The sequence below is a fragment of the Xyrauchen texanus genome, chromosome 33 (genome assembly GCF_025860055.1).
Source record: "Xyrauchen texanus isolate HMW12.3.18 chromosome 33, RBS_HiC_50CHRs, whole genome shotgun sequence".
NCBI classification, from domain to species: domain Eukaryota; kingdom Metazoa; phylum Chordata; class Actinopteri; order Cypriniformes; family Catostomidae; genus Xyrauchen; species Xyrauchen texanus.
This window is the reverse complement of record NC_068308.1, coordinates 9,163,218-9,188,719: the sequence shown is the minus strand read 5'-3', so window position 1 is coordinate 9,188,719 and position 25,502 is coordinate 9,163,218. Positions and strand designations below refer to the sequence as shown.

Sequence of the window (25,502 nt, the reverse complement as noted above, 5' to 3'; positions counted from 1 at the left end):
ATCACACCTAGATAAAGTCAGAGCGTTTTTCAATGAGTTGAAATGTATTGAGAAAGGCACGGCGAGGAAAGCGACTGGGTTTAATTCTGATTTACTTTGGTGAGGGTGAAGATTGCTAATGAATAAAACACACTGATGGGCAGGAGGAGATATCAGATGCCAATGTGAAGAGCCAGCTGACAGATGCTCTGGGAATAGGGGAGTAAAGAGCCGTGCCAGAACCATACTGATAGACAGCAAAATAAACCCGGTTCCCATTGGGCTGAGGAGATATCGTAAATAAGGGCTCCTGTTTACCAAAAACAATGTCATTATGTGCCAGTACACAACAATCCTTCAAATGTTTGCAGAATGATTGCTTGCTGGATTTGAAAAAAAAGAAAATACTAAATTGGATCTGTGTATTTAATTTGCCAAGAGAATATGCAAAGGCCATCAACAAGATGGAAATAATTTAAAATAATTGTGCAGCTTTGTATGTGGTTGTGATGATGATTTTTCCCTGCAAATGATCAGCTTGAGGAGGAAAAGATTTGTGTTAAGAGGCGGGCAATAAATAAGATGCCATATTAGCTTTAAAATACTTTGCTCACTCAAAAATCACCAGTTAAAATATTGAAAGTGCAAGAGTTAATTGCTATATATATATAAAAGGGATAACAAAGATCTTTATACAAGGTCAAATAAGATAAATGGGTAACATTTTATAATACGGTTATATATATATATATATATATATATATATATATATATATATATATATATATATATATATATATATATATATATCGATAGATTAATATTAAATTAAAATATTTTATAAAATCTCAACTCAGGCCCCCTTATATCTGAATGTTTTGATGGACATTCAGAGCTATACTGCCCAGTAAAGGCAAAATGCGAGATGGATGGATGGATGGATTGACGGGCGTTGTATACTGCTCTTTTTGGCAAATGTACTATGTCATCCAGGTATTTAGATAATTTGCATATTATGATGATCCCCAAACCCGACTTAAAACTCGGGGAGACCGCTCTTTTCAGGCAGTTGCTCCCAAACTGTGGAATGCCCTGCCCTTGTTGTTGCGTGTGGCTGATTGTGTTGATTCTTTTAAAAAACAGCTGAAGACACTTCTATTCAGACAAGCTTTCAGTTAACTTAGTTGTCATGTTGTATGCTTTGTATAATTGTTTCTTAACTGTTTAAATTGTTATTTTTCTACATGTAAAGCACTTTGTGATTTTTATCTGTGAAAGGTGCTATATAAATAAAGTTTACTTACTTACTTACTATTATGCAGAGTATACACACTACATACTGCAGAAATAGAAGGAGTAGTATGTTTGTATTCTATTCCAAATACAGCCACAGTAAACAGAGAAAATCTAACCCAATCACCATCTACTACAGAAAACCTCAGAAACAACAGACACACACAAATTTACCCATTAGTGCCAATGCACACACAAACCTAATGCACACCATCACAACACCGACGAATACATGCAAGACATGTTGTAAACATACACAATTCAGAGAGGAGTGTATATACACTGAGGCAGATGAAGGGGAGTGCAATCCAAATGATCCACAACCCACATGACTATCTGTAGGGCGAATCAGTCACATTAATAGGGCATAGGCTTTCACTCTGGAATGCATTGTTTCATACCACTTCAGTGAATGATTACAACACAAACTGTTTATAGGATTTTGTTAATTGCATATCGCGTTGAAAACATTATTAGGCAAGATGGTAAATTAGAATGGTAATTGAACTCTTGATACTGAAAGCCCAGTAGACTGTGATTACCCTGCCCTCATTAAGAAATACTACTTCAATACCAAAAATTCTGCATGCATAACACATAATCACAAGTAAGCCTTGTATTAGAGAAAACAACAACAACAACCCAATTTAATGAAGGAAAAGGACAAGTTCTAATTCGACGTCTTAGAAACTTTTTTGATCGACATTTCCTTTTACCACTTATGATGCTAGAACACTGCACCGATTTTATCATTCAACATTTTGTCTTCTTTTTCAGTAAAATCGCAAAACATCCTTTACAAAAAGAACAATTTACATAAGAAAATTGCAATTGCAAAATAATTCCTTTAATCATTTACCCACCTCATGTCGTTCCAAACCTGTATGACTTCAGATGAGATGACTTGAAAAATGAGATGTAAGCAAGAATGTTAGGGAATGACAGCATCAGTCACCATTCACTTTCATTGTACAGAAAAAAAGAGCAGCATCAACATTCTTAAAAGATCTCCTTGTTTTCCACAGATGAAATAAAAACCAAATAGGTTTGAATAGACATGAGGGTGAGTAACTTGATAATTCACTTTTGGGTGAACTAACCTTTTCAGACAATATAATATAGATAAGAAAATATCTTGAACTAAGTTTATTTTTATTTTCCCATTGTCAGAATTTTTTTTCTTTCTTTTTTGAATCATAGACCTCACCAACTTTTGTAAGATTTATGCTTAAAACAAGAATACAAATAACTTACATATATATTTTCTGAAAACAATTCTTAATATATTTTGCATTATTTCTAAAGTAAAATATTTAGTTTTAAAGCTGTTTAGATACTTTTTACTGGAGAGAAAAAAACTGATCACAAAGTATAGTCAGGACATTGCTGATGTAAAAGAAACAGCACCATTTTTGATCAAATCTAGACAGGACCCATTTCTAGCAGCCATCACTCCAACATCTTATCCTTGAGTAATCATGCTAAATTGCTAATTTGGTACTAGAAAATAACGTGCCATTATATCAAACACAGTTGAAAGCTATTTGGGTCGTTAAATGAAGCCTAACATTGTCTTTGTGTTTGTTTTTGAGTTGCCACAGTTTGCAATAGACTGGTATGTGTCAAGGTCAATATTAGGTCAAAAATGGCAAAAAAGAAACGGCTTTCTCTAGAAACTCATCAGTCAATCATTGTTTTGAGGAATGAAGATTATACAATGCTTGACATTGCCAAAAAACTGAAAATTTCAGACAAAGGTGTGCACTACAGTCTTCAAAGACAAAGAACAACTGGCTCTAACAAGGACAGAAAGAGATGTGGAAGGCCAGATGTACAACTAAACAAGAGGATAAGTACTTTGCACCACTTAACTTGACTCTCGTCGAAAAAAAGACTCACCTCATGTCCTCAGCTGACAGCTTCATTGAATTCTACCAGCTCAACACAAGTTTCATGTACAACACTAAAGAGATGACACAGAGGAGCAGGCCTTATGGGAAGAATTGCAAAGAAAAAGCCACTTTTGAAACCGAAAAACAAAAGAAAAGGTTAGAGTGGGCAAAGAAACACAGACATTGGACAACAGATAATTGGAAATAAGTGTTATGGATCTTAATCCCATTGAGATTTTTGGGATCAGCTAGAATGTAAGGTGCGTGAGAAGTGCCAGACAAGACAGCCACATCTATGGCAAGTGAAACAGGAAGTGTGGGGTGAAATGTCACCTGAGTATCTGGACAAACTCACAACTAGAATGCCAAGGATCTGCAAAACTGTCATTGCTGGACGTGGATGATTTTAATAGTAATAGTAATTTTTCATGTTATTAATGTCCTGATTATACATTGTGATCAGTTGAATGCCACTTTGATGAATAAAAGTACAAATTTCTTTCCATAAGAGCAAAATCTCTACATTATTCCAAACTTTTTGCTGCCAGTGTATATACATATATACACACAGAGTTTACTATACTGTATATATAGTATATTTATAAAAAAAATTCAGTGTAATACAAATTCTTAGAAACTTCGTTTTATCTGGTTTCCCTTTTACTGCTTAAGGTACTTGTAGTTACAGCTTCCTGAAATATTATTTTATATAAATGACTGCTTTCAAGCAGCACATCAGATGACTATTCTCAAAATGCAATACATGTGTTGAGCTATTCAAAGTGGAGCATTTTTTTTTTCTTTAGAAGTGCTTGCCTGCTAAAATTGACCCATTGAAATGTAATTTATGGGAGGAAGTGAGGGATTGTCAAGTGTCTAGATGTACTCTATGACTCAAAAGATATAAGTGCTCTACAACAACCACAGTGTGCAACAAAATGTTACATCTCCTATGACAGCTTTCTGCATGATCTGATACATTGAAGAGGATAAGTAACCCTCAGTTTCAAAGACAGATAAACAGTGTCACTTGTACATGTATCTTGCTCATGTGAATGCAATGAGGTGACATTTCACCACTGTACAGTACCATTTCTCAGAGTATACACTTAAAAGGAATAGATCACCCTAATTTATGAGAGTTCTGGGTATTTGTTAAGCTTTATAGTGAGGCACTATACACCAGCATTATTTTTAAATATGGACTGAGATATTATTTAAAATTTCTCCTTTTGTGTTCTACAAAAAAAAATTATAATAATAAGGTGCCACAACTGAAAAAGTTGTTAAAATGCAACACAATAACTTTCCAATTTGCAAAGATTCTTTGCGAATTGACACATTACGGCCAATCAGAACATAACTGATGTTTAATATGCAGTCATGTGGAGAAAAGACGCCATGCAAAGATTGTGCAAAGAGGTGAACGGTGAGCTCTGTGCACTTTGACAGTTTTAACACTATTAATGACATAATCCGGTGAGATTTGAAACACTCTGTTCCATAACTGTTCTAGAAGGACAATATGTCAAAGAATTAAAAATCCTCTGGCTCTGGAGACATTAAAAGACACTTATGTGCTGAAGCTGACACCCCCGAGTAGGCCCCGAGCCAGGGAGTTGATTTGGTTGGAGAAATGAGGGAAATTCAGGGAGAGATGTTGGAAATGTCAGAAATGCTGACGAAGGTCGTTGCTGACTTGGAGGATCGATCGATCACGGCCATGGAGGTGAAATTTACTGATGTGGTCACAAGAGTGGGGGATGTCGAGAAACAGATCGATTATCTGGAGTCATCAGAGAGGGAATTATCTGCTAATCAGCTAGCGACCAAGGTGGATTTGGAGCATGTCTGGGAGAAGTCAGAGAACATGGAGAACCATTGCCAGCAGAATAATATCCATATTGTTGGAATTCCTGAGACTGAAGATGGTCAGGATATATTTAAATTCCTGGACGGGCTCTTTCCGAATCTGCTTGACATAACAAGCCATAAGCTGGAAATCTTTCTCATTTCTCATCTCATTTACTTGCTATTAACTTTTCTTAAAATGCAAATTAAAATGTGATTTTCAGTAAGTCAGAATTTAGCTTTTCATTTAATTTTCCACCTTATCCCTGACCCTTAGAAATAAAATGGACCATTTTTGCTTGTTTGCCTTTAAGACACATGACCTGTGTAAATGTAAACACTCTCTTTGAATTTGAAATAAATAACCGCACTTACACAAAAATTGCTCTTTTGCTGTCGAGTTCAATGTTGTTTATGCTGCCCAACCTTCAATAACAGGCTCTTTGCAAAGCATGAAGCACATTGTGACAGATTCACAAAACAATCTGCACTGAAATGTATTTAACACATTTTTTACATGAATAATGAAACATCAATTGTTTTTTGTTCCCCAAAAGATCAATAATGAGAATTGTAGAGATAAACAGAATTAAACATTTGTTTAAAGCAATTAAATAATATCAAATTTTCATTAAATATGGGTCAAAACTTCCCATAACAATAGATGGTACTCTGAACTGTATGTATATGTATATGTATATATATGTATATACATATATATATATATATATTAGTGTTGTCAAAAATATTGATATTTCGATAAATATCGATACTGAAATATCTGAACGGTACCAATACTAATTTCCCTAAGTATCGATACTAGCCGAGCTGTCACTTTCACTTCTCTCCAAAGGCGTTGACAAACACCACACACACTCGCACTCCTCTCATTCAGCTCTGGTTAAATAGCAAAAGTGAAGTGAATGTAAAGATGGCGAGTGCATGCGGCGCCCACAACCAGTTTTGTTTGATAAAGAACACAGCAGGAGTGCTATCTGGAAATATTTTTGATATGAAGCCAGACATCCCAAGTCTCCGGAAGTTCCGGAGTCTCCCGTATATTGATAGCTTCTCCCTGATGCCCGCAATTTAGTTCAAATCTCCCGGAATCTATAGCGCACATGCGAGACAGAACATACTGCACGCATAACATAGATAGCGCGCACACAACATACATAAGCGTGCACGGCAGAGAGGGAGAGAGCGAGAGACCTTATGAAAGCTAGTCAACCCCAACCCCCCTTGACGTTTAAGTATCTTTTGTTGACATTGAGATTGGATTTGATTTGACTTGGAAATACAAAAGATTGCACTTTTTATTTACTTGCACTTTATTGGTTTTTGAATGTATGGCAATCTGAGAGGCTTTTGAACAAGTGCAATACCTCAGGACATTTTGTTCATGTAAAATATACCTCATTGTCATGTTCTAGACAGTTCTACCCTCTTAATATTGTGGCAGTTTTTTTCTCTGTGGTATCGAAAATGGTATCGAATATCGATATTTTTCAAGGTATCGTATCGAAGTTAGAAATTCTAGTATCGTGACAACACTAATATATATATAGTACTGTCTTAAGTCTTAGGCACATAACATGTTTCACAAAAGCATTTGTCTTAAGATGGTTATCTATATCTTCAGCTTTAGTGTGTCAATAGGAAATACAAATGTTAGACAAACCAACATTACTTTTGCAAATACAAAAGACTAGAATAGAAGAACAGGGAGCCCTGCAACAATGTCATGGCCCTCACAAAACCCACCACTGAACATAATTCCAGTCTGAGATTACATATAGAGACAGAAGCAATTAAGCCTAAATAGATAAGAGGAACTGTGGCAAATTATAGAAGAAGCTTGGAACATCACATCTGCCAACAACCAATAAAAACTGTGTCGAGGTGTACCTAGCTTTTTATATTGTTTTACTGGATTTTATATGACCTACCAATTATTTCATTATCTTTGAAGACATCCTCATTATTCAACATTTTTCACAAGTGCCTAAACATTTTGCACAGTACTATATATATATATATATATATATATATATATATATATATATATATATATATATATATATATATATATATATATATATATATATATATGTATGTATGTATATATATATATATATATATATATATATATATATATATATATATATATATATATATATATATATATATATATATATGTTAACTGTCAAAGCTTGCTAAAGTCAAACAAAAAGGTCACAGCATGATAACTTAATTGTAAACTCTTTTCAGACAAATTTTTTATACAAATTTAGTATTTCAGTATTATATATATCTCAGAGTTTCCGCTAAGAACTTTTGGTGAAAAATGTATTCACCAAAGTGGCATTCAACTGATCACAATGTATAGTCAGAACATTAATAATGTGAAAAATTACTATTACAATAAAAAAATAACAAAAATAAGAACTTCTTAAACTAAAGATTTCTCATCAAAAAATCCTCAACATGCAGCAATGACAGTTTTGCAGATCCTTAGCTGTCAGTTTGTCCAGATACTCAGGTGACATTTCACCCCACACTTCCTGTTGCACTTGCCATAGATGTGGCTGTCTTGTCGGGCTCTTCTCATGCACCTTGCAGTCTAACTGATCCCACAAAAGCTCAATGTGGTTAAGATCCATAACACTCTTTTCCAATGATCTGCTGTCTAATGTGTTTCTTTATCCACTTTAAAATTTTCATTTTGATTTTCTGTTTGAAAAGTGGCTTTTTCTTTGAAATTCTTCCCATAAGACATGCACCCCTGAGTCTTCTCTTTGCTGTTGTACATGAAACTTGTGTTGAGCGGGTAGAATTCAATGAAGCTGTCAGCTGAGGACATGCGGTGCATCTTTTTAAAGACTCTGATGTACTATCCTCTTGTTTAGTTGTACATCTGGCCTTACACATCTCTTGCTGTCATTGTTAGAGCCAGTTGTGCTTTGTCTTTAAAGATTGTAGTGTATGCCTAATATTGACCTTGAGACATGCCAGTCTATTGCATACCGTGGCAACTCAAAAACAAACACAAAGAAAACTTTAAGCCTCATTTAACAAACCAAATAGCTTTCAACTGTGTTTGATATAATGGCAAGTTATTTTCTAGTACCAAATTAGCAATTTAGCATGATTACTCAAGGATAAGGTGTTGGAGTGATGGCTGCTGGGGGCCTGTCTATATTTGATAAAAAATTTCTTTTTTCAAATCGTGATGGTGCTGTTTTTTACATCAGTACTGTCCTTACTATACTTTGTGATCAGTTGAATGCCATGGTGAATTAAAGTACCTATTTCCTTCCGAAATAGCAAAATCTGTATATAATTCAGTGAAGACTTGGAAACAATGGTGAAATTTACTTTTTACATCTAATAAAATTGTCCTTGTTTCTGAATTAGCGGTGCATGTATATGTAGTAATTATACATAGTTGTTAAACAGGTCTTCATTCACAGAATACAAATTCACAATGGACAATTAGGCTTTGTCGCAGCAGGATTCGGCACGAATGTTCGCTCCAGGTGAGATTCCTCATTGGGAATCTATTTTTTCGTGATGTTAATCTCGGCAAGGAATCATGCCGATAAACACAAAGGAGCATTCAAAACAAGTGAGGGACATAATTGTGGAGAAGCACAAATCTGGGGAATGATACCATTTCAAAGGCAATGAAAATACCAGAGCTAAGTGCAGTCCATCATACAGAAGTGAAAGAAATAAAACTACAGCATCCCACACTTAGTCAGCAAACAAGAATGGCACTTGTCATAGAGGCTACTACAAAGCCCACCATCACTCTGACTGAGCTACAAAAGTCAGTTGCAGTGATTGGAAATAATGTCCACGGCTCAACAATTTCAAAACTATTGTACAAAAAGGGGCTGTACGGGAGAGTGGCTAGGAAGAAGACTTGCCCATAAACATTTTGCAATACGTCACTTGCAAGACACTGCAAAGATGTGGCACAAGGTCTTGTGGTCTGGTTAGACTAAAGTGGAACTTTTTGGCTTAAACACTAAACAGTATGTGTGGCGCAAAGCCAACACTGCACATCAGAAACAAACCACCATCCCCACAGTGAAACATGCTGGTTGTAGCATCATGTTATAGGGGTGCTTTTCAGCAGCAGGGACTGGCAATCTTGCGAAGATTGACGGGATAATGAATGCTGAAAAATACACAGAGATGTTGGATAACAACCTGCTCCCCTTTGCCAGAAAGTGTAAAATCGGACAGAAATTTGTGTTTCAGCAGGACAATGACCCAAAGCACAAACCAGAGCAACACTGGAGTGGCTTAAATTGAAGAACATGTATGTCCTTGAGTGGCCCAGTCAGTGTCCTGATCTCTGTGGAGAGACCTCAAAATTGCTGTCCATTGTCGATCCCCAACTAACTTGGTACAGCTTAAGCTGTTTGAAAGGAGGAATGGGCTAATATTACTCTATTACGTTGGGCAAAGTTGATGAAGACTTATCCAAAAAGACTGATGGCTGTAATAGCTGCAAATGGTATTTATTTTTGGGCTGCACTGTTGCTGAGTTCAGTGATTTAAAAATAGAACAACAAATCTGTTAAACTACTCTCAGGATGTGCAAATCATTTGTGTGAAATAATGGTTGGGAGAGGAGTACATTTCTAAAGGCACTATATATCAATACCTGGTCACTAAAGGGTTAAATGAATAGTTCACTTGCATTGCTTTTAGCAACAAAGCAGGCAAGTTCTTGCATTAACACACTTGCTATGGTGAGCTTCTCTCATAGCACGCATGAACTTGCTGGAATATTCATAAAAACAGTTCCTTTTGTGCTTTGCAAAAGAAAGTAAGTCATACAGGTTTGAAATAACATGAGGATAACTAAACTTAAAAAGACGAACTAAAAGAAGGTGAACTATTCTTTTAAAACATTTTCTCAGGCTCAAGGGTTGAAGGAACACACACACACACACACACACACACACACACACACACACATATAATAAAGGGAACTCACCAGTGGGTCTAGGTCATCTGCGTGCACTGTGGTGACTACGGTCCCCTTGATTGCGTTGGGTGCCACCATTCCCCGGTAGAGTGTCTGAGTGAATACTGGTGAGAAGTCATTCATGTCCTGTGCAAACAAGAGCATCAGTTTGTGATTAGTGCCTCTGCACACTCTCTCTTCGCATGCCTAACTCTTTTTTAAACTGTCACCAGTGTGCTAGCTCAGACCCCATTAGTTAGCTCCAAACACAGAAACACTAAACTAAAATGGCATTTATTCAATAGTAGATAATGTGGTTAATTCAGGACGTGACAAAATGCAAGGCACCCAGGAACTTTGTGAGAAAAAGTTAGGTGAGAGTTAATTATAGCCACTGAGAGAACGCTAGCGACAGATGAACAAAAGGCCATGGTGCAAGTGCAAACAGAAAGCAACAGAAAAAAAATCTCTTCTTATTTAAGCCATTAAGATAATTTGTTAGTAATAATGTATAACCTTTCAAGACAGACATAACAGGAGCTCTGAGATTATTAAGCAATGATATATGCTTCTTTAGAAGCCAGTGCCTTATCAGTTTGATTTAAACTTTTCAATAGTATCCAAATTCCCGGTGAAGAACTGCACTACCCATAATGCTAAAGAGATATCCACCAATCAGAGGAGTTACTGTTACTATGGAAATTAAGATTACAGCAAAAATCATGTTTAATAGCTGAATTCCCATTGAAGAATTACACTACCCATAATGCTAAAGAGATATCCACCAATCAAAGGAGTTACTGTTACTATGGAAATGAAGATTGCAGCAAAAATCATGTTTAATAGCTGAATTCCCGGTGAAGAACTACACTACCCATAATGCTGAAGAGAGATCCAACAATAAGAGTCAATGAGCACATTTACATGCACACCAATACACTGATTACTCCCAAAAATCAGTTATTTAACAAATCTGACATAGCAAGAAAACCGTGTTTAAATGAGATTTGAAATAATTTTGTATGAAGAGACATGAGCTCAACACGTGCACACATTGGATAAGCCAGTGAGAACACCGGTAAAGGTGTTTACATGCCACTGTTACTTGGGAAATGAAAATCATGGCAAAAGAGCCCAGCAGCGACCGCCCACCTACACAATGCATTGCAAATTACATAATCAAGTAAGCCTCTTTACAATCTCAATATATTTAAATATTTTGCAATTAGCTTAAAATATATTTGATTAATTACTAATATTAATTCATTAGTTTTGTATTTGATCTTTTTTTACTTTCCAACAATTTCTAAATACTTTTTAACTCAAATTAAAGACTTTTTTCATGGCTTGCAACATTTTTATTTATTTTTTTATCTATCGATGGAGAAAACAAATGTGAAAAATACTTTTAAAACCAATGCCGGTAAAAAAGCTGACGGTCGCTGTTGCGCTTCATTGCAAAGGACATAACTTTTCCCTACAAAGTTATTTGTGAAAGATACAGCAGAGCAAGTGTGCAGCGGGTGGCCATGAATATTGATAACACCGGTGATTCCGGAAAACAGAAGAGATGCAACGCAACCTAATACACTCAATATAAAAGCCATCTATAAGTCCAAGGAGAGGTCAGACGAGTTCAGGTATCCAAATTACACCCCTCTTCCTTGGCCAATCCCCCAAAACCTTCATCATTCCTGCGAGAGTGTGCTTATTCAATGATGTCCTTGAGACTTGAACACCAACTAATAAAACGTTGCTATTTCTCACATCCCCAAAATAAAAGGTCTCCAGGAAAATACTTTGGAGTGAAAATGCAATTTTTGTCTCTCTTATTTTGCAGTCTCACACATCTGTATGTGTCCTTTACCCCTACAAAAAAAAAAAAAAAAAAAAAGCATCTAGCCTTATTGCTGTGGATGTCACACATTAAAATGACTGTGTTGACTGCAATCTGGATAATTGTATACATTCATTTATTTGGGGTATTTAAAAAGCCATTTTTCCAAAGATGAGTAAGCACATGCTGAATGAAAAAAAAAATATGTTTTATTTATTTATTATAATTTTGGTTTTAATTATTCATCATTTTTGAGAGGTGTCTAAATAAATAAACAGCCACTGCCTTCATTAATTATATTGAAAAACGTATCTACAACGGTGCTCTTAGGCTCACTGGGACCTTTTTCTTCATCAGTAAAGTGCCTTGGGGTCTATATACCCACACCATAATCACTCTGATATCTCGAGTCTCCATGCATCAGGTGGCACATTTTTATTAATGTTTTTCTCCACCATTCACTTATGCTTTTTCATTTTCTGCAGCAACTAATTATCAATTAGCCACAGTGTGCACAGAAGGAAAATTAATAAATAATCCCAACACAGACAAAATTAGGGGTTCTTGGGAAACTGGAGGGGATGTAATAAGCTTGGTGTTTCCTTGTACGGAAATGTTTTTCCTTTGATGCTCAATCTGAGGTAGAGTTGGTCAGACAACAGGCTGTTTGCAAACTAAAACATATGTTAAAAATACATTAACCTAAGCCTAAAATATATATTAAAAAAATGATTGGTTAAACATCTAAAAAGTATTAACATTCTTGCCCTTTCTCAAAGCCTGAGCAGAGAAGAATATAACAGACGTAGCCTACAATAAATTGCAAAAACATATTTGTGCACCCCTTTCTAATTATTGGGTTTGGCTGTTCAAATCTTACGGATACAGCATGTAGTTACATTCTAGAGAATAGTGTTATTCCAACACAAAAAGCAGACTTGAACCCTACTGAACGCCTTTGGGATAAATTGCCTTTGGCCTACCACTGAATTGTGTACAGATAGTTTAGTGAGGGATATGAGAAACACATATGCAAATTGAAACTTACCATTACAGTGACGATGACGGAAGCTAATCCAGGGGGCATGTTCCCATTGCCACCATCCACTGCCTCGACTACGAACATGTGTGTTGTCCCATTAGGTAAGAAATTCTCAAAATCAAGAGAGTGAAGCACCCTGAGCTCTCCAGTGAGGGGGTTCACGGCAAACAGCTCCCGGGCGTCCTCTGTCCTAATGCGGTAGGTGACGTTTGCGTTCAGATCAGGGTCTAGTGCCTACGTGAGACAATCATTTCCAAAACACTCAACATTAATTAAACTCTCAAACTTTGTCTAAATACACTACCTGATCAGATAACAATAATGACTGAAACTGTAGTGACCCTTAAGCAATGAGTGAATTAGAAAGATATGCTTTACTGCCAGCCAGACACTATGTGGTAGGTACTCAGAAATGAACCAATCAGGAAAACTGCATGAACAGCCCAAGAGAATACAGGCCTTTCAGATGTTTCTTTCAGGAAGTGTGTGAGATATGAGGACAACCATGTGCTCGTGGTTATGTTACACAGGGGTTCTCAACTGGTGGGTCACAACTCAAAAATGTGTCCCGTGAAGTCCTTGGCGAAATATTGAATATTCACAGTACATTCGCAATGATTCTGCTGGAAATATAAAAGCAAGTAACAATGTGAAGATTATATCTGGCCATTAAGTTTCCTAAACAGTGTGCCATTCATTTTTTATTCATTTTAACTTTATGATCCTTTCTTGTATTGCGACAAGGTCGAGAAGGTTAATACATAGATATTTGAAAACCGTATCTCATTTAAACTTTGGTGATCAGACTGGAATTAGTATGTTTTTTTAATTTCCACTATTGACTCAATTAAAGCTGTCCATTTCATCGAACAGTTTCAATTCACCGATTGAAAGATTTGTTTGTTTTGTCAGCTAAAATGTGCACAGAAGTCTATAGCATCACCATTTTTACTTTCACTTTTACATCTGAAAGTCACATGTGGTGTCTGTTTAAAGCATTCACATCTGAAAGTGAAAGTTAAAGTGGAGATTTAAAGTAAAAACAAAAAAAGGGACTTAAATATTGATCTGTTTCTAACCCCCACCAATCATATCACTTCTGAAGATATGGATGTAACCACTGGAGTCATATGGATTACTTTTATGTTTCATTTATGTGATTTTTGGTGCTTAAAATGTCTGGTCACCATTCACTTGTATTGTGAGGACACACAGAGCTGAAATATTCTTTAAAAAAAGACTCTTTGTTTTCTACTGAAGAAATAAAGTCATACACATTTGGAATGGCATTAGGGTGAGTAAATAATGAGAGAATTTTCATTTTTGGGTGAACTATCCCTTTAAACATTTTTAATATATTTGGCAACAATGGCTGTTTGGTTCATTTTAATATTTATTTTTAGCTATATCGCCCAGCTCGTGTCACAGGTCCATTATGAAAGTTTTGTAGTCAAAAAGTAGAAAGAAAAACAAATATTGGAATATTGAAAAACTGGAATATTCGGTTCTGGTTGGTCAAACGTGCTATTAAGTGGCCGGTTATATCGGATATTTTTTGTTTTGTTTTTTGGCAAGTAGTTGTGTAATAAGCAGGATGAGCAGACAGACTTTTTTTTTTTTTTTAAATAAAAACCAACAGAACTACAAACTGGAGGTGCAATTCAGCTGTTTAAGCAGACTCCACTGCCTTCTTTCTTCTCACATTATAACATCATTACATAATTTCAACTCAAATCACTATTTCATGTTGATTTATTAATTAATTTACCCATTTATTAATAATTTGATCAAGTACTGTAGTTGTAATAAGTTTTAATAAAGCATTTTCACAAAATAAACACAGACAGAACTCCTAAACAAATCGGAGGTGGAACTGAGCAGTTTCTGGAGACTCAGCGATCTCATTCTTCTCACATATTACATGTAATCAACTCAAATCAATATTTGATGTAATTAAATTATTAATTTGGTAAGTAGCTGCGTAATAAGAGGGATAATCTACAGTTCATTACTGCAAAAAAAATGCAGACAGTGTGGCCAAGACCACAATGCGGAGCAGACCAGCTGACTGTACATTATCTCTACATAAAATATACTGATATGTAAAATACATAAATATGTAAAATAAATAGGCTTATAGACATTAATAATGCACGAGAAACTGCTTCCCACATTTTTTGTTATTGACATCGACTGCAATCAATCTGTATGTTACTGACACAGATTCATTTGTCTGTTGATAGAAGCTTGTCAAATTAGAAAGATGCCAAGATGGACGCCAGAATGTCACACCCTCATCCTTGAAAACTATAAACAAAATTACGCATAGTATATGGAAATACAACACAGACTACATTAAATTACTGAAGAATGCTCAAGCCAATGTTTTTCATACAACAAAACTGACAGTGACCACGGGCTGTCAAGCTTTAATAAGAACTTGTGCATTATATTCCAAGTCTTCAGAAGCCATACAATAACTTTGTGTAAGGAAAAGAACAACATTTAAACATGAACATGTGTGAAGGAGCTAATGAGATTTCAGAGCTTCATCAGTGAGTAATATTTTCAGTGAATAACGAATGAAATTTCCTTCTGATCCTCACAAAGCTATCATATGACTTCAGAAGACTAAGAAATATAGCTCACAAGTCAAATGGATGATTTTATGGTGGTTTATATCATTTTTGGAGCTTGACAGCCCGTGGTCACAGTATGCCATATTATGGAAAACAACGGCTCAGACATTTTTAAAAACGCTCTTTTTGTGTCCCAAGGAATAAAGAAAGATAAATATGTTTGCAACGACTTAAGGGTGAATAAATGGTCAGAGATTTTTCATTTTAGGGTGAACTACCCCTTTAAGCTAGTCTTTTTAGCATAGCAAATCCATATTAGCCTTTTTTAAAGGTCCCTCATTAGGACACGTAAACACTAACCTTACTAACCTAACTCCACATGAATTAACTTCCATCCAGTTACACAGCACAAATTTACAACATGTCAGACTTGTCAAGATAAGAAAGTGAGCAAAGAGGTGTTTTCCAGAGGCTAATTTTTTCACGTCATGTTTGTGATTCAGGTCAAGTTTGATGTGTTGAATATTCATGTTATGTGTCTGTATGCAACTCACACTGATATTGAGGATGACCATGCCCACTGGGCTGTTCTCTGGCAGTGTAGCGTGGTAAACAGACTGGGAGAACACCGGGCTGTTGTCATCCACATCCAGCACTGTGATGGAGAGTGTGACGGTAGTCCGGCGAGGGTCTTTGGCTCCGTCCCAAGCCTCTACCACTAAATCATACTGCCCCCTCTCCTCTCTGTCCAGTGGGACAGCGGTGAAAATGCTGCCATCAGTACTGATCCTGAAAAGATCCTTGTGACTGACCAGTCGATAATGCACCTGCCCGTTAATACCCAAGTCCAGATCAGTGGCCTGCATGAACACAGAAACACAAGCACATACTTTAATCCTTTATTTGACAATTCCAATGAAACAATGGCACAGTAGAAATCGAATATGGGATAACTAATTATCTGGCTTCAGTTTTATTTACTCCAGCAATATTTAAATCCATCCATGCCCTTTCAAGATTTTACGCATTCCAATAACATGCGCATGTGGCTATGAAAATATAAAATCCAAAAGAATGCAATTTTTCAGGGATCCCACACTTTTTTACTTAAAAATTTCCAAGACCTTTCCAGTTGTTCAGAATCATTAGTCAAAACTGGATTTTGCCAATCAGAGTCAAACTACAAATTAAGATTTACCAGAGTTGGGCAAAATTCATTATGAATTGTCTCCATTTTAAATCAATTGAATTGTGTTGGCCTTGCCCCATGTTGAATTGAAATTGAAATGACAGGAAGAGGAATGAATTCCAAAAATTCAACATCACACACCAGAGTAACTTAATTAATTTAACACTACCATAATGGCAATTTGAATCTGGGGAGGTGAATATTATTCTGGGAACGATGGGAGTACGTCATGCCGGAGGTTTTCCAAAGCCTGAATCGGACAGTGGAGGAGGGTGTGGCCGGGGCCGTGAGGGTGCACAGCCAGCAGTGAATCCCCTAATCATAAATATATGATTATAAATATGAGCTGGATGTGCCAGTTTGAGAGAGAAAGACAAAGACACACACACACAAACACACACACACTCACACACACATGGCCAAAAGTTTGGAATAATGTGCAGATTTAGCTGTTTTGGAAGGAAATTGGTACTTTAATTCACAAAAGTGGTATTCAACTGATCACAAAGTATAGTCAGGACATTACTGATGTAAAAAAAACAGCACAATCACTATTTGAAAAAAGTCATTTTTGATCAAATCTAGAAAGGCCCCATTTCTAGCAACCATCACTCCAACATCTTATCCTTGAGTAATCATGCTAAATTGCTAATTTGGTACTAGAAAATCACTTGCCATTATATCAAACACAGTTGGAAGCTATTTGATTCTTAAATTAAGCTTAACATTGTCTTTGTGTTTGTTTTTGAGTTGCCACAGTTTGCAATAGACTGGCATGTCTCAAGGTCAATATTAGGTCAAAAATGGCAAAAAAGAAATGGCTTTCTCTAGAAACTCATCAGTCAATCATTGAAATCACTTGAAATTGCCACAAAACTGAAGATTTCATACAAAAGTCACTACAGTCTTCAAAGACAAAGGACAACTGGCTCTAACATGGACAGAAAGAGATGTGGAAGGCCAGATGTACAACTAAACACGAGGATAAGTACATCAGAGTCTCTAGTATGAGAAGTAGATGCCGCACATGTCCTCAGCTGACAGCTTCATTGAATTCTACCCGCTCAACACCAGTTTCATGTACAACAGTAAAGAGATGACTCAGAGGTGCAGGTCTTATGGGAAGAATTGCAAAGAAAAAGACACTTTTGAAACAGAAAAACAAAAGAAAAGTTTAGAGTGGGCAAAGAAACACAGACATTGGACAACAGATAATTGGAAAAGAGTGTTATGGATCTTAAACCCATTGAGCTTTTGTGGGATCAGCTAGACTGTAAGGTGCGTGAGAAGTGCCCGACAAAACAGCCACATCTATGGCAAGTGAAACATGTAGTATCTGGACAAACTGACAGCTGAAATGCCAAGGATCTGCAAACCTGTCATTGCTGCATGTGGAGGAATATTTTTATGAGATCTCTTTGAAGTAGTTTAAGACGTTCAGATTTTTCATGTTATTAATGTCCTGACTATACGTTGTGATCAGTTGAATGCCACTTTGGTGAATAAAAGTACTATTTTTTTTCCATAAGAGCAAAATCTGTTCATTATTCCAAACATATGGCCACCAGTGTGTATACACACTAAGAGACACCTGCTTTAACAGCAAGGTAAAGTAAGATGTGTGACTTCCTATAGTGGTCATATAGTTGCACAGTGCTGCTCTACTCCCTCTTTCCTAGCTCACAGACACCAATAAAAAGCCTGCCGACAATTGGTTTTAAATCATAATGTTAAGAGTTGGCCTGAAGGATGTACAAATGGACCGTCTGGACAGTAAAGCATCTCTTCCCCTCCACAGGCTTGCAAGATTAGAGTGGCTTTAAATATCGGCTTTAAGTGTATTTAACTGTGTTATCTGCTTATTATTGGTCCAGCACTTGTGCATGAAAGCACCTCATTGACAATTTGGTAAAGTGCTTGTGAGGTGCTCTGATAATCCATGAAACAAAGTGGCTGAAAACTGGCTGCTATACATTTTACAGATGTAGATAGAGAGCACATACTTCCCTTTGCCAAAAGGTCATGCCCAAACTCATTTACTTCCTCCCAAGCTAAAACCCTTAAGGGGGGCGTATGAAGATGAAGTAGTCAATGACAGACTCAACCTTTTGATAGAGAGGTTTTTGAAGAGGTTTTATTGGCATTCTTAATGCTTAAAGGAACAAAATCTATAACAGTCAATCGCAAAAAATTGTATAAAAGTCAGGGACAATCGGTTCATTCAACTGCTTCCTTCAAGAATGTTATTTCAAGTCTTTGCACAGTGATGTCTTATATTATCTGAGGCGTTTTATACATAATTAAGAGTTAAAATGCTTTAAGATTATGTCTGTGACAATGAGAAATGTTCCAGTATGCATTATTTGAAGTAGAAGTCAGCATAATTTTTAAAGCCCTGAATGAAATCTGTGAAGCTTTGCCAAAAGTGAAAGTGGAAAGCTATTAAGGGAATAATTATTTATATATATATATATATAAGTTTCTTTGAATTTTACAATGATCTGTCATTCACAGTTGTTCAAAACACAATCACAGACATCTAAAATACATTTTGTACTATTTGAAATTCCAAATACACATATCAGCTATGTACTTCATACTAGTACAAATTAGAAAAGTGCATTAATAGTCGTTATTTGGTTAACTTATACTTTAAAAAAACGACCTGAGCATGACGGGACCCAACAAACTTCATGCTACAAGCTGAGTTTGGGTCGAATTTTTAATTATAAGCCGAGTTAGGGGCTGTTCACTTGTGTTTGAACCCATTGCATCTTTGACCGTTGAGCTGCATCTCACTGTTTTGTTTTAAGTGTCTCACACAAGGATCACCACATTTGTCACAACAAACACATTTTCCTCCCTGCCCATTAGGTGGCGATATGCACAACAGAAAAATAATGTGAAAGTGGAGATTTATATTAAAAAAATACTGATTCTCAATCACACGCCTGTCATAATCCTTCAGAAAACATGGATTAAACCAGTCATATGGATTACTTTTATGATGACTTTCTGCTTTTTGGAGCTTCTAAGTTCTGGCCCTCATTCACTTGCATCGAACGCACCTACAGAGCTTAATTATTCTTCTAAAAATCTTAGTTTGTGTTCTGCAGAAGAAAGAATGTCATACACATCTGGGATGGCATGATGGTGAGTAAATGAGAAAACTGTCATTCGTGGGTGAACTATCACTTTAAGGTGATTTTTAGATGAGGTTTAGATAAGTAAAATGCAATTCCCCAACCTAAAACTTTAGCCTAAACCTAACCAACAGTGTCCTAAAAGATACAAGAGAGGTAGTGTTCTTTTTTAGACATAAAAGCACATTTTCTGAAGCAACCACATCATTTAGTGTCCCTTCTATTACACTTTTGTATCACATGTCAGATTTTGTATTTGGCTGGAATCAAACCTTGGTCCTTTATTAATTAATGTGACCTGGCCTTATTGTGAATGATTCATCTGTGCACTCTGTTCCAAAGGAGAACATTTTTTATGATAATTTCTAGTAATTCTCCTTTTAACTTCCATATTAATGAATTACTCATTACTGCTGAAAACAACTCAGTAGTCAAAATCTAGACAACCAAATAATTTTTTCCCCAACCAAGCAACATAAAAATAAATAAAAAACTATACAACACAATATATTCTGTTTATTCAGCAGTGGACTGCTGAATGTTAAAGTGTGATTTTGCTGCAAGCTAGTTTATTATCAGATCAGTTCAGAGTAAAATGTGGACTTATCTTCCTTCAAACCTTATTCAGACTACGTATGCTTGAACTTTTGTTCTTCGGTATATGAAGCCATGCACACCAAAACAACTTTGCAAGGTGCAGTTTCAAAAAAGAAGCATGATCAAAAATAGAAAAAACTTGCACCCTTGCTCCAACATTTTAATCTAAGATCATGTGGTTAACGTTTCGACTTATATGATTCTTCCTCAGAACAATACAACAGACTGTGTGATGTCAATTTTAAAAAACATCCCATTGTTCCCACAGGTGCTTGCAATTATATGTTAATGACTCCAACTAATCAAAAATCTGGGATGGTTGTAGATGATTGTCATACCTGAGACTTTTACTCTAGAGGCCACCAGAGGTCGCTAGGTGTTTAAGAGTCTTTTAGTTTGAAGTTTTGTTTACCTTCTTGTGTCTTTTCCTGGTTCCTGCCCTGATTGTTTCCAGCTGATTCTCGTTGACCTTGTTTGCCTATGTTTTAAATGTCCTTGTGTTTGCTTGTGTCTTGGTGAGTTGTTGTTTCCTGTTACCCCCATGGATGTGATGGTTTTTTTTATTTATTAATTAATATATCTGTTCCCAAGTTTTTGTTTTGTTCCTGTGTTTTCCAAGATTTGCATCTGGACTTTTTCTTATTAAAGTAAAGCTACACTTAGATCCTGCTCTCTTGACTCTTCCTGCATTAGTTACAGAACAACTGACAAGCAACTATGGATCTAGCGGCTTAGCAACTGCTGCATCTCAAAAGAGATACCTAAGCATAGAGCAGTACATTGAGCGCTTCTGCAGTCACGCCCGGGAATTTGATTGGGTAGTGCTTTATTTCAAGGACATCTTTCGCCTTGGACTCAATGAGCTGGTAAAGTCCTGAATGCCTAGAGACAGGTGTGAACTCTCTTTAGTAGAATGTATTGCCCTTGATTTGAGGCTCACATTCTTCCCTTACACTGTGGGGTATGGCGGGAACCCTGTGACTCTACCGCCACCCAATCCTGCCATGGCCAAAGAGTAGACGCCCACGCCTGCCACGGTCAACGAGCCCACCTGCCATGGCCAATGAGCCTGTTCTTGAAGCCTAGTCCGTCCCAGAGCCAGCGTTGCCAGCCTCGTCCATCCCAGATTCAGTGTTCATGCCTGCTTCAGCCCTAGTGGAATTTCCTGGGGTGTGTTACCCCCATGGATGTGAGTTTTCCCGAGTTTTACTTTTGTTCCTTTGTATTCCAAGTTTTGTATCTGGACTGTTTTTCTTAAAGTAAAGCTGCATTTAGATCCTACTTTCTTGACTCTTCCTGCATTCGTTACAATTATATAATTTTTTTTCATAAACAAATGTGTATGCACAGTGTATATAGTTTACTGGCGCATATCATCATTAAAGTCATTAACATCTAAATGCAAGCACCTGTGGGAACCATAGGATGTTCGTTTGAAATTGACATCACAAAGTCTTTTGTTGTTATGAGGAAGACTCGTGTGAGTCGAAACGTTATACATATGGTTTTAGACTGAAATGTTGGAGCAGTGAGCAAGCGTGCAAACTTTCTTGTCACGCCTCCCTTAAGCAGGTTTTTCCTTTTGATTTAGTTTGTTTGTTACATCTGTTTTGTCAGTTGTGTGTGCATGATTGTAAAGAAGATGCAGTCACAGTAAGAGACAAAGTTTGTGTGAGCGCATGGGAAAGGGGCTAAATGTTAGTCAAGTAGGTTTTCGAAAATGTCATTCATAAATGTGTGAAAATATCATGTGTAAGGCCAAAATTGAGCACAAAAGATTTACTCTCAATGTTTTTGAATCTTGACAAAATTATACATGTTTATTTTGGTAATCTTGACAAAGTCACAGAGTTTGGGTCCCATACAAAAAACTATGTTATTTAAAGATTATGTTTTACCTCAAATGACCTGAACGCAATAGGAGGGTAAAGTTTGTGGATATAACTGATTAATCTCACATATCTAGGATGTGTTTGAGTAAGGTAATTAAGCTGTTTAGTAAAGTTCATTCTACAGGTGTTCTGTTCTATCAGATTAAGCAGCTCCAGTGGAGAAACCCCCAACTAACATGTTTACACAGGAAGTTAGCATGTTATTTCTGAGAGTTCTGATACCCTAGGATCAGCCACATTACGCTGACTCGCTGACAAGTGCCTTCTCCCATCAAACGTTTTTCATCGTCTTAAGTGTGTTTATCTTTCCTTGTGGAGTGACCGGGATGCGGTGCATCAGCAGCATGGGCATCCTTCGTTGAAATCCGTAAGAAATCGCTTTCGCATAATCTGTGATGACAGCAATTCTGAGGTTGCATTTATCCCTCTAACATTATTTTTTACTCCACTGCGGGTTTGGGTTGGGGGGATGTCAGTTTATAAAGTATTAATTAATCGGGCAGATAATGGCAGTAAGTGAAGTCCTCACCATCTATTCTAATTAACAGTCAAATTTCACACCAACTTTATCTTCACTGTTGGCAACTGAAGAATCATTACTGTGTCTTTTGACGAAACACTGACAATGATATCAAAGCGAATGCTGGCAGAATATGAAGGTGTCTAAATCAGCCCACAACAAAACAGAAAATACATGTTTACGACAAGCTTTCTGATGAAACACAGAAAACTGGACAGCAAGCCAACCGGCATGTTCTCCTCTCCAGACAATAAGATTAGACTCTCTGGTCTCAACTTAATCGACTCCAAATATGTTTAAAATGTTCATGCTGAGGAATATTTTGAGTAATTTTAAACTAGCACACTAGCCAGTACATGAGTGGTATGGCAGGTGTAATATCAGCAGTGATGCAGGCTTCACTGTGATAACTGTGATATAGAGCTCTGTGGGCATTTCTCTTATAATATGGAAACCCCTGTTGCTCAATGCTAGCCGAAGGGGATGTTTAGCTAGAGTTACACTTTGGACCATATCCAACGTGCCTCTCTGGGAGACGTGTCAGGAGCGCTAAATAAGTTCAGGAGAAGTTTGGTTTGCTATTCAACTTTCGATCTGTGCCACACACATTTATGCTGATCTCAAGAGGTGAACAACTATATTTTTTAGCAGTAGGGATGGACTGTAGACAGTTTATAAAACAGCCTCTATATTCTGATTGGATGAGCCACATGGGAGACTAATGTATTTTGAAATACAAACTTATAGAAATCTCTTTTTACTTACAAGTCTCAAATTTAATTGAATTGTATTTATTTATATTTTAAAGCAAAAGTTCTTCTTTTAAAACTTTAAAACAAGTTACAGTTTTACACCTTTTACACCACTTACACCTTTGTTTAATGCTAGTTGTAAAATGTTGATAAATATACACCAGTGACCACGCATTCCATATAACAATTAAAGTTGCTATGCTGCTTGGCATTGGTAAACAGCTTACAGCTAGGCTAATGGAAATAGTTGTATTAATATAAAAAATAAAGTGGAGTCATGTGTAAACAGAGAGCAGGATGCACCCAAACCTATTCAGGACAAGGAATAATTTGTTTTTAATGTGTGTTATAATTCTGCATTCATTGTATTTACAAGATGACAACTTGGAAATTACTCTAAACGTCATTAGACATCGAAACATATTCCTTTCTATGACCTCTCAGAAAGCCAAAACAGCTTTTTTGTTGAATGTAGCAAAATACTGTATGTATTACTAGATTCCTTCTTTACCTCTATATATGTCAAGGTTGGGTTGGCGAGAGAGAGCGCGAGGACTCAAAAGCAGAGTAGATGGGATTTATTAATATGAAAAATAAATAAAAACACAACAAAAAAACTCCCTGTAGGAGAAAAACGATATTCCACAGACACATGAAGTTGGTGGCAGGACTGGAGAAGGGGAGCCTCAAGCTCTGGGCTCAAAAACAGGAATCTAGAGTGGCATGCACGCACGGAAGGAAGGAAGGAAGGAAGGAAGGAAGGAAGGAACACCTATAACAGGGAAACATCCAAAATGAACGGACACAAGACAAAAAACACAATGGGGTTAAATAGGAAAAAATGAGGATGGTAATAAGCAAAGCATGTGAAGCAAATTAACTAATAACGAGGTAACAAGGGGGCAAGGGACGAGAGACAGGAGAGCACATGGCAAACAATTTAAGAACCATGTGATCACACCAAACACAACAGACCAGACAGGAAAAGCACATGGCAAAAGAAGCCATAATTGGCCATGTGCCCAAACAAACACCAAGACAAGACAATAGAGCACATGGTAATGAAGCCATTATTATACATATGCTCAAACAAAAAGACGAGACAAGGAGCATGAGTGTCCGGATCCTGACTCAACAAGACCAAACCAGACCGAAGAGACAGGATAGATATATATAAAAAAAAAAAAACATACACTGGCGTCAAAACAAATGTTGTTTTCTCATAATCACGGCTTATTTTTCTCTTTTGTTCTCATGATTGCAATGTAAAACTCCCACGAGAAAACCTGTTGGTGCCTGGAGCACCTCATAATGTCACAGCATCAGCCTATCGCAACAGTAGGCTTCTCTAGGTCAAGGACATTTTCTCTCAGTTTTATCGCACGCCTGCTGTCCTGCAAAAAATGAAGCTTTATGAAGCAATGGGGCTTTCATTACAAACGTAATGCAATTGGGTTCATTACTCAAAGCTTCTGTACAAGGTTCAATTTATTGCCATCTGATGTTCAAAAAGATGAAACACAACTAGTAATGAAAATGTATTATCAACATTATTATGTTGTTTTTTTGTCTTAATTAATAAATAAGTAATAACCAAGGCTCAAAGGCTTCATCTATGAGTTAAGAAGCTATTGTATTCTGTTAAAAAAATAAAAACAATGTCTGAGAGTAAATTAATAACTAAATATTAGCTAAAGATTGGAAAACAAATATGCTTGTGGGATGGGCTGTAAAATTGTATTAAAATGGGAATGAAATGTGCTTTAGTGACTGTATTGTGTTCAAACTTTTCAAACTCTTTTGAAACTAAAGCAGTCATGTGGTTTTCAGACGAATTAATCTTCAGACAGTTTTTTACCCCCCAGATTTTAGAAGCTCCGATACAGTACTTCACTGTATACAGTGCCTCAATGGCACAAAGCTATTTCAGCTGCTGTCAGGCCTTGATTAAA

General features: G+C 36.5%; 1 protein-coding gene across 1 annotated transcript in view; it reads right to left on the bottom strand.

The window, feature by feature from the left end:
- Positions 1–25,502, bottom strand: part of LOC127627230 (protocadherin-15-like) — a 505,252-nt gene that overhangs the window by 165,515 nt on the left and 314,235 nt on the right. Inside the window, exons 20-22 of the mRNA XM_052103574.1 lie at positions 16,012–16,317; positions 12,885–13,112; positions 10,030–10,146 (exon numbers count right to left, since the gene is read on the bottom strand). Coding sequence (XP_051959534.1) covers positions 10,030–10,146; positions 12,885–13,112; positions 16,012–16,317 — 651 coding nt within the window. The remainder of the gene's footprint in view (positions 1–10,029; positions 10,147–12,884; positions 13,113–16,011; positions 16,318–25,502) is intronic.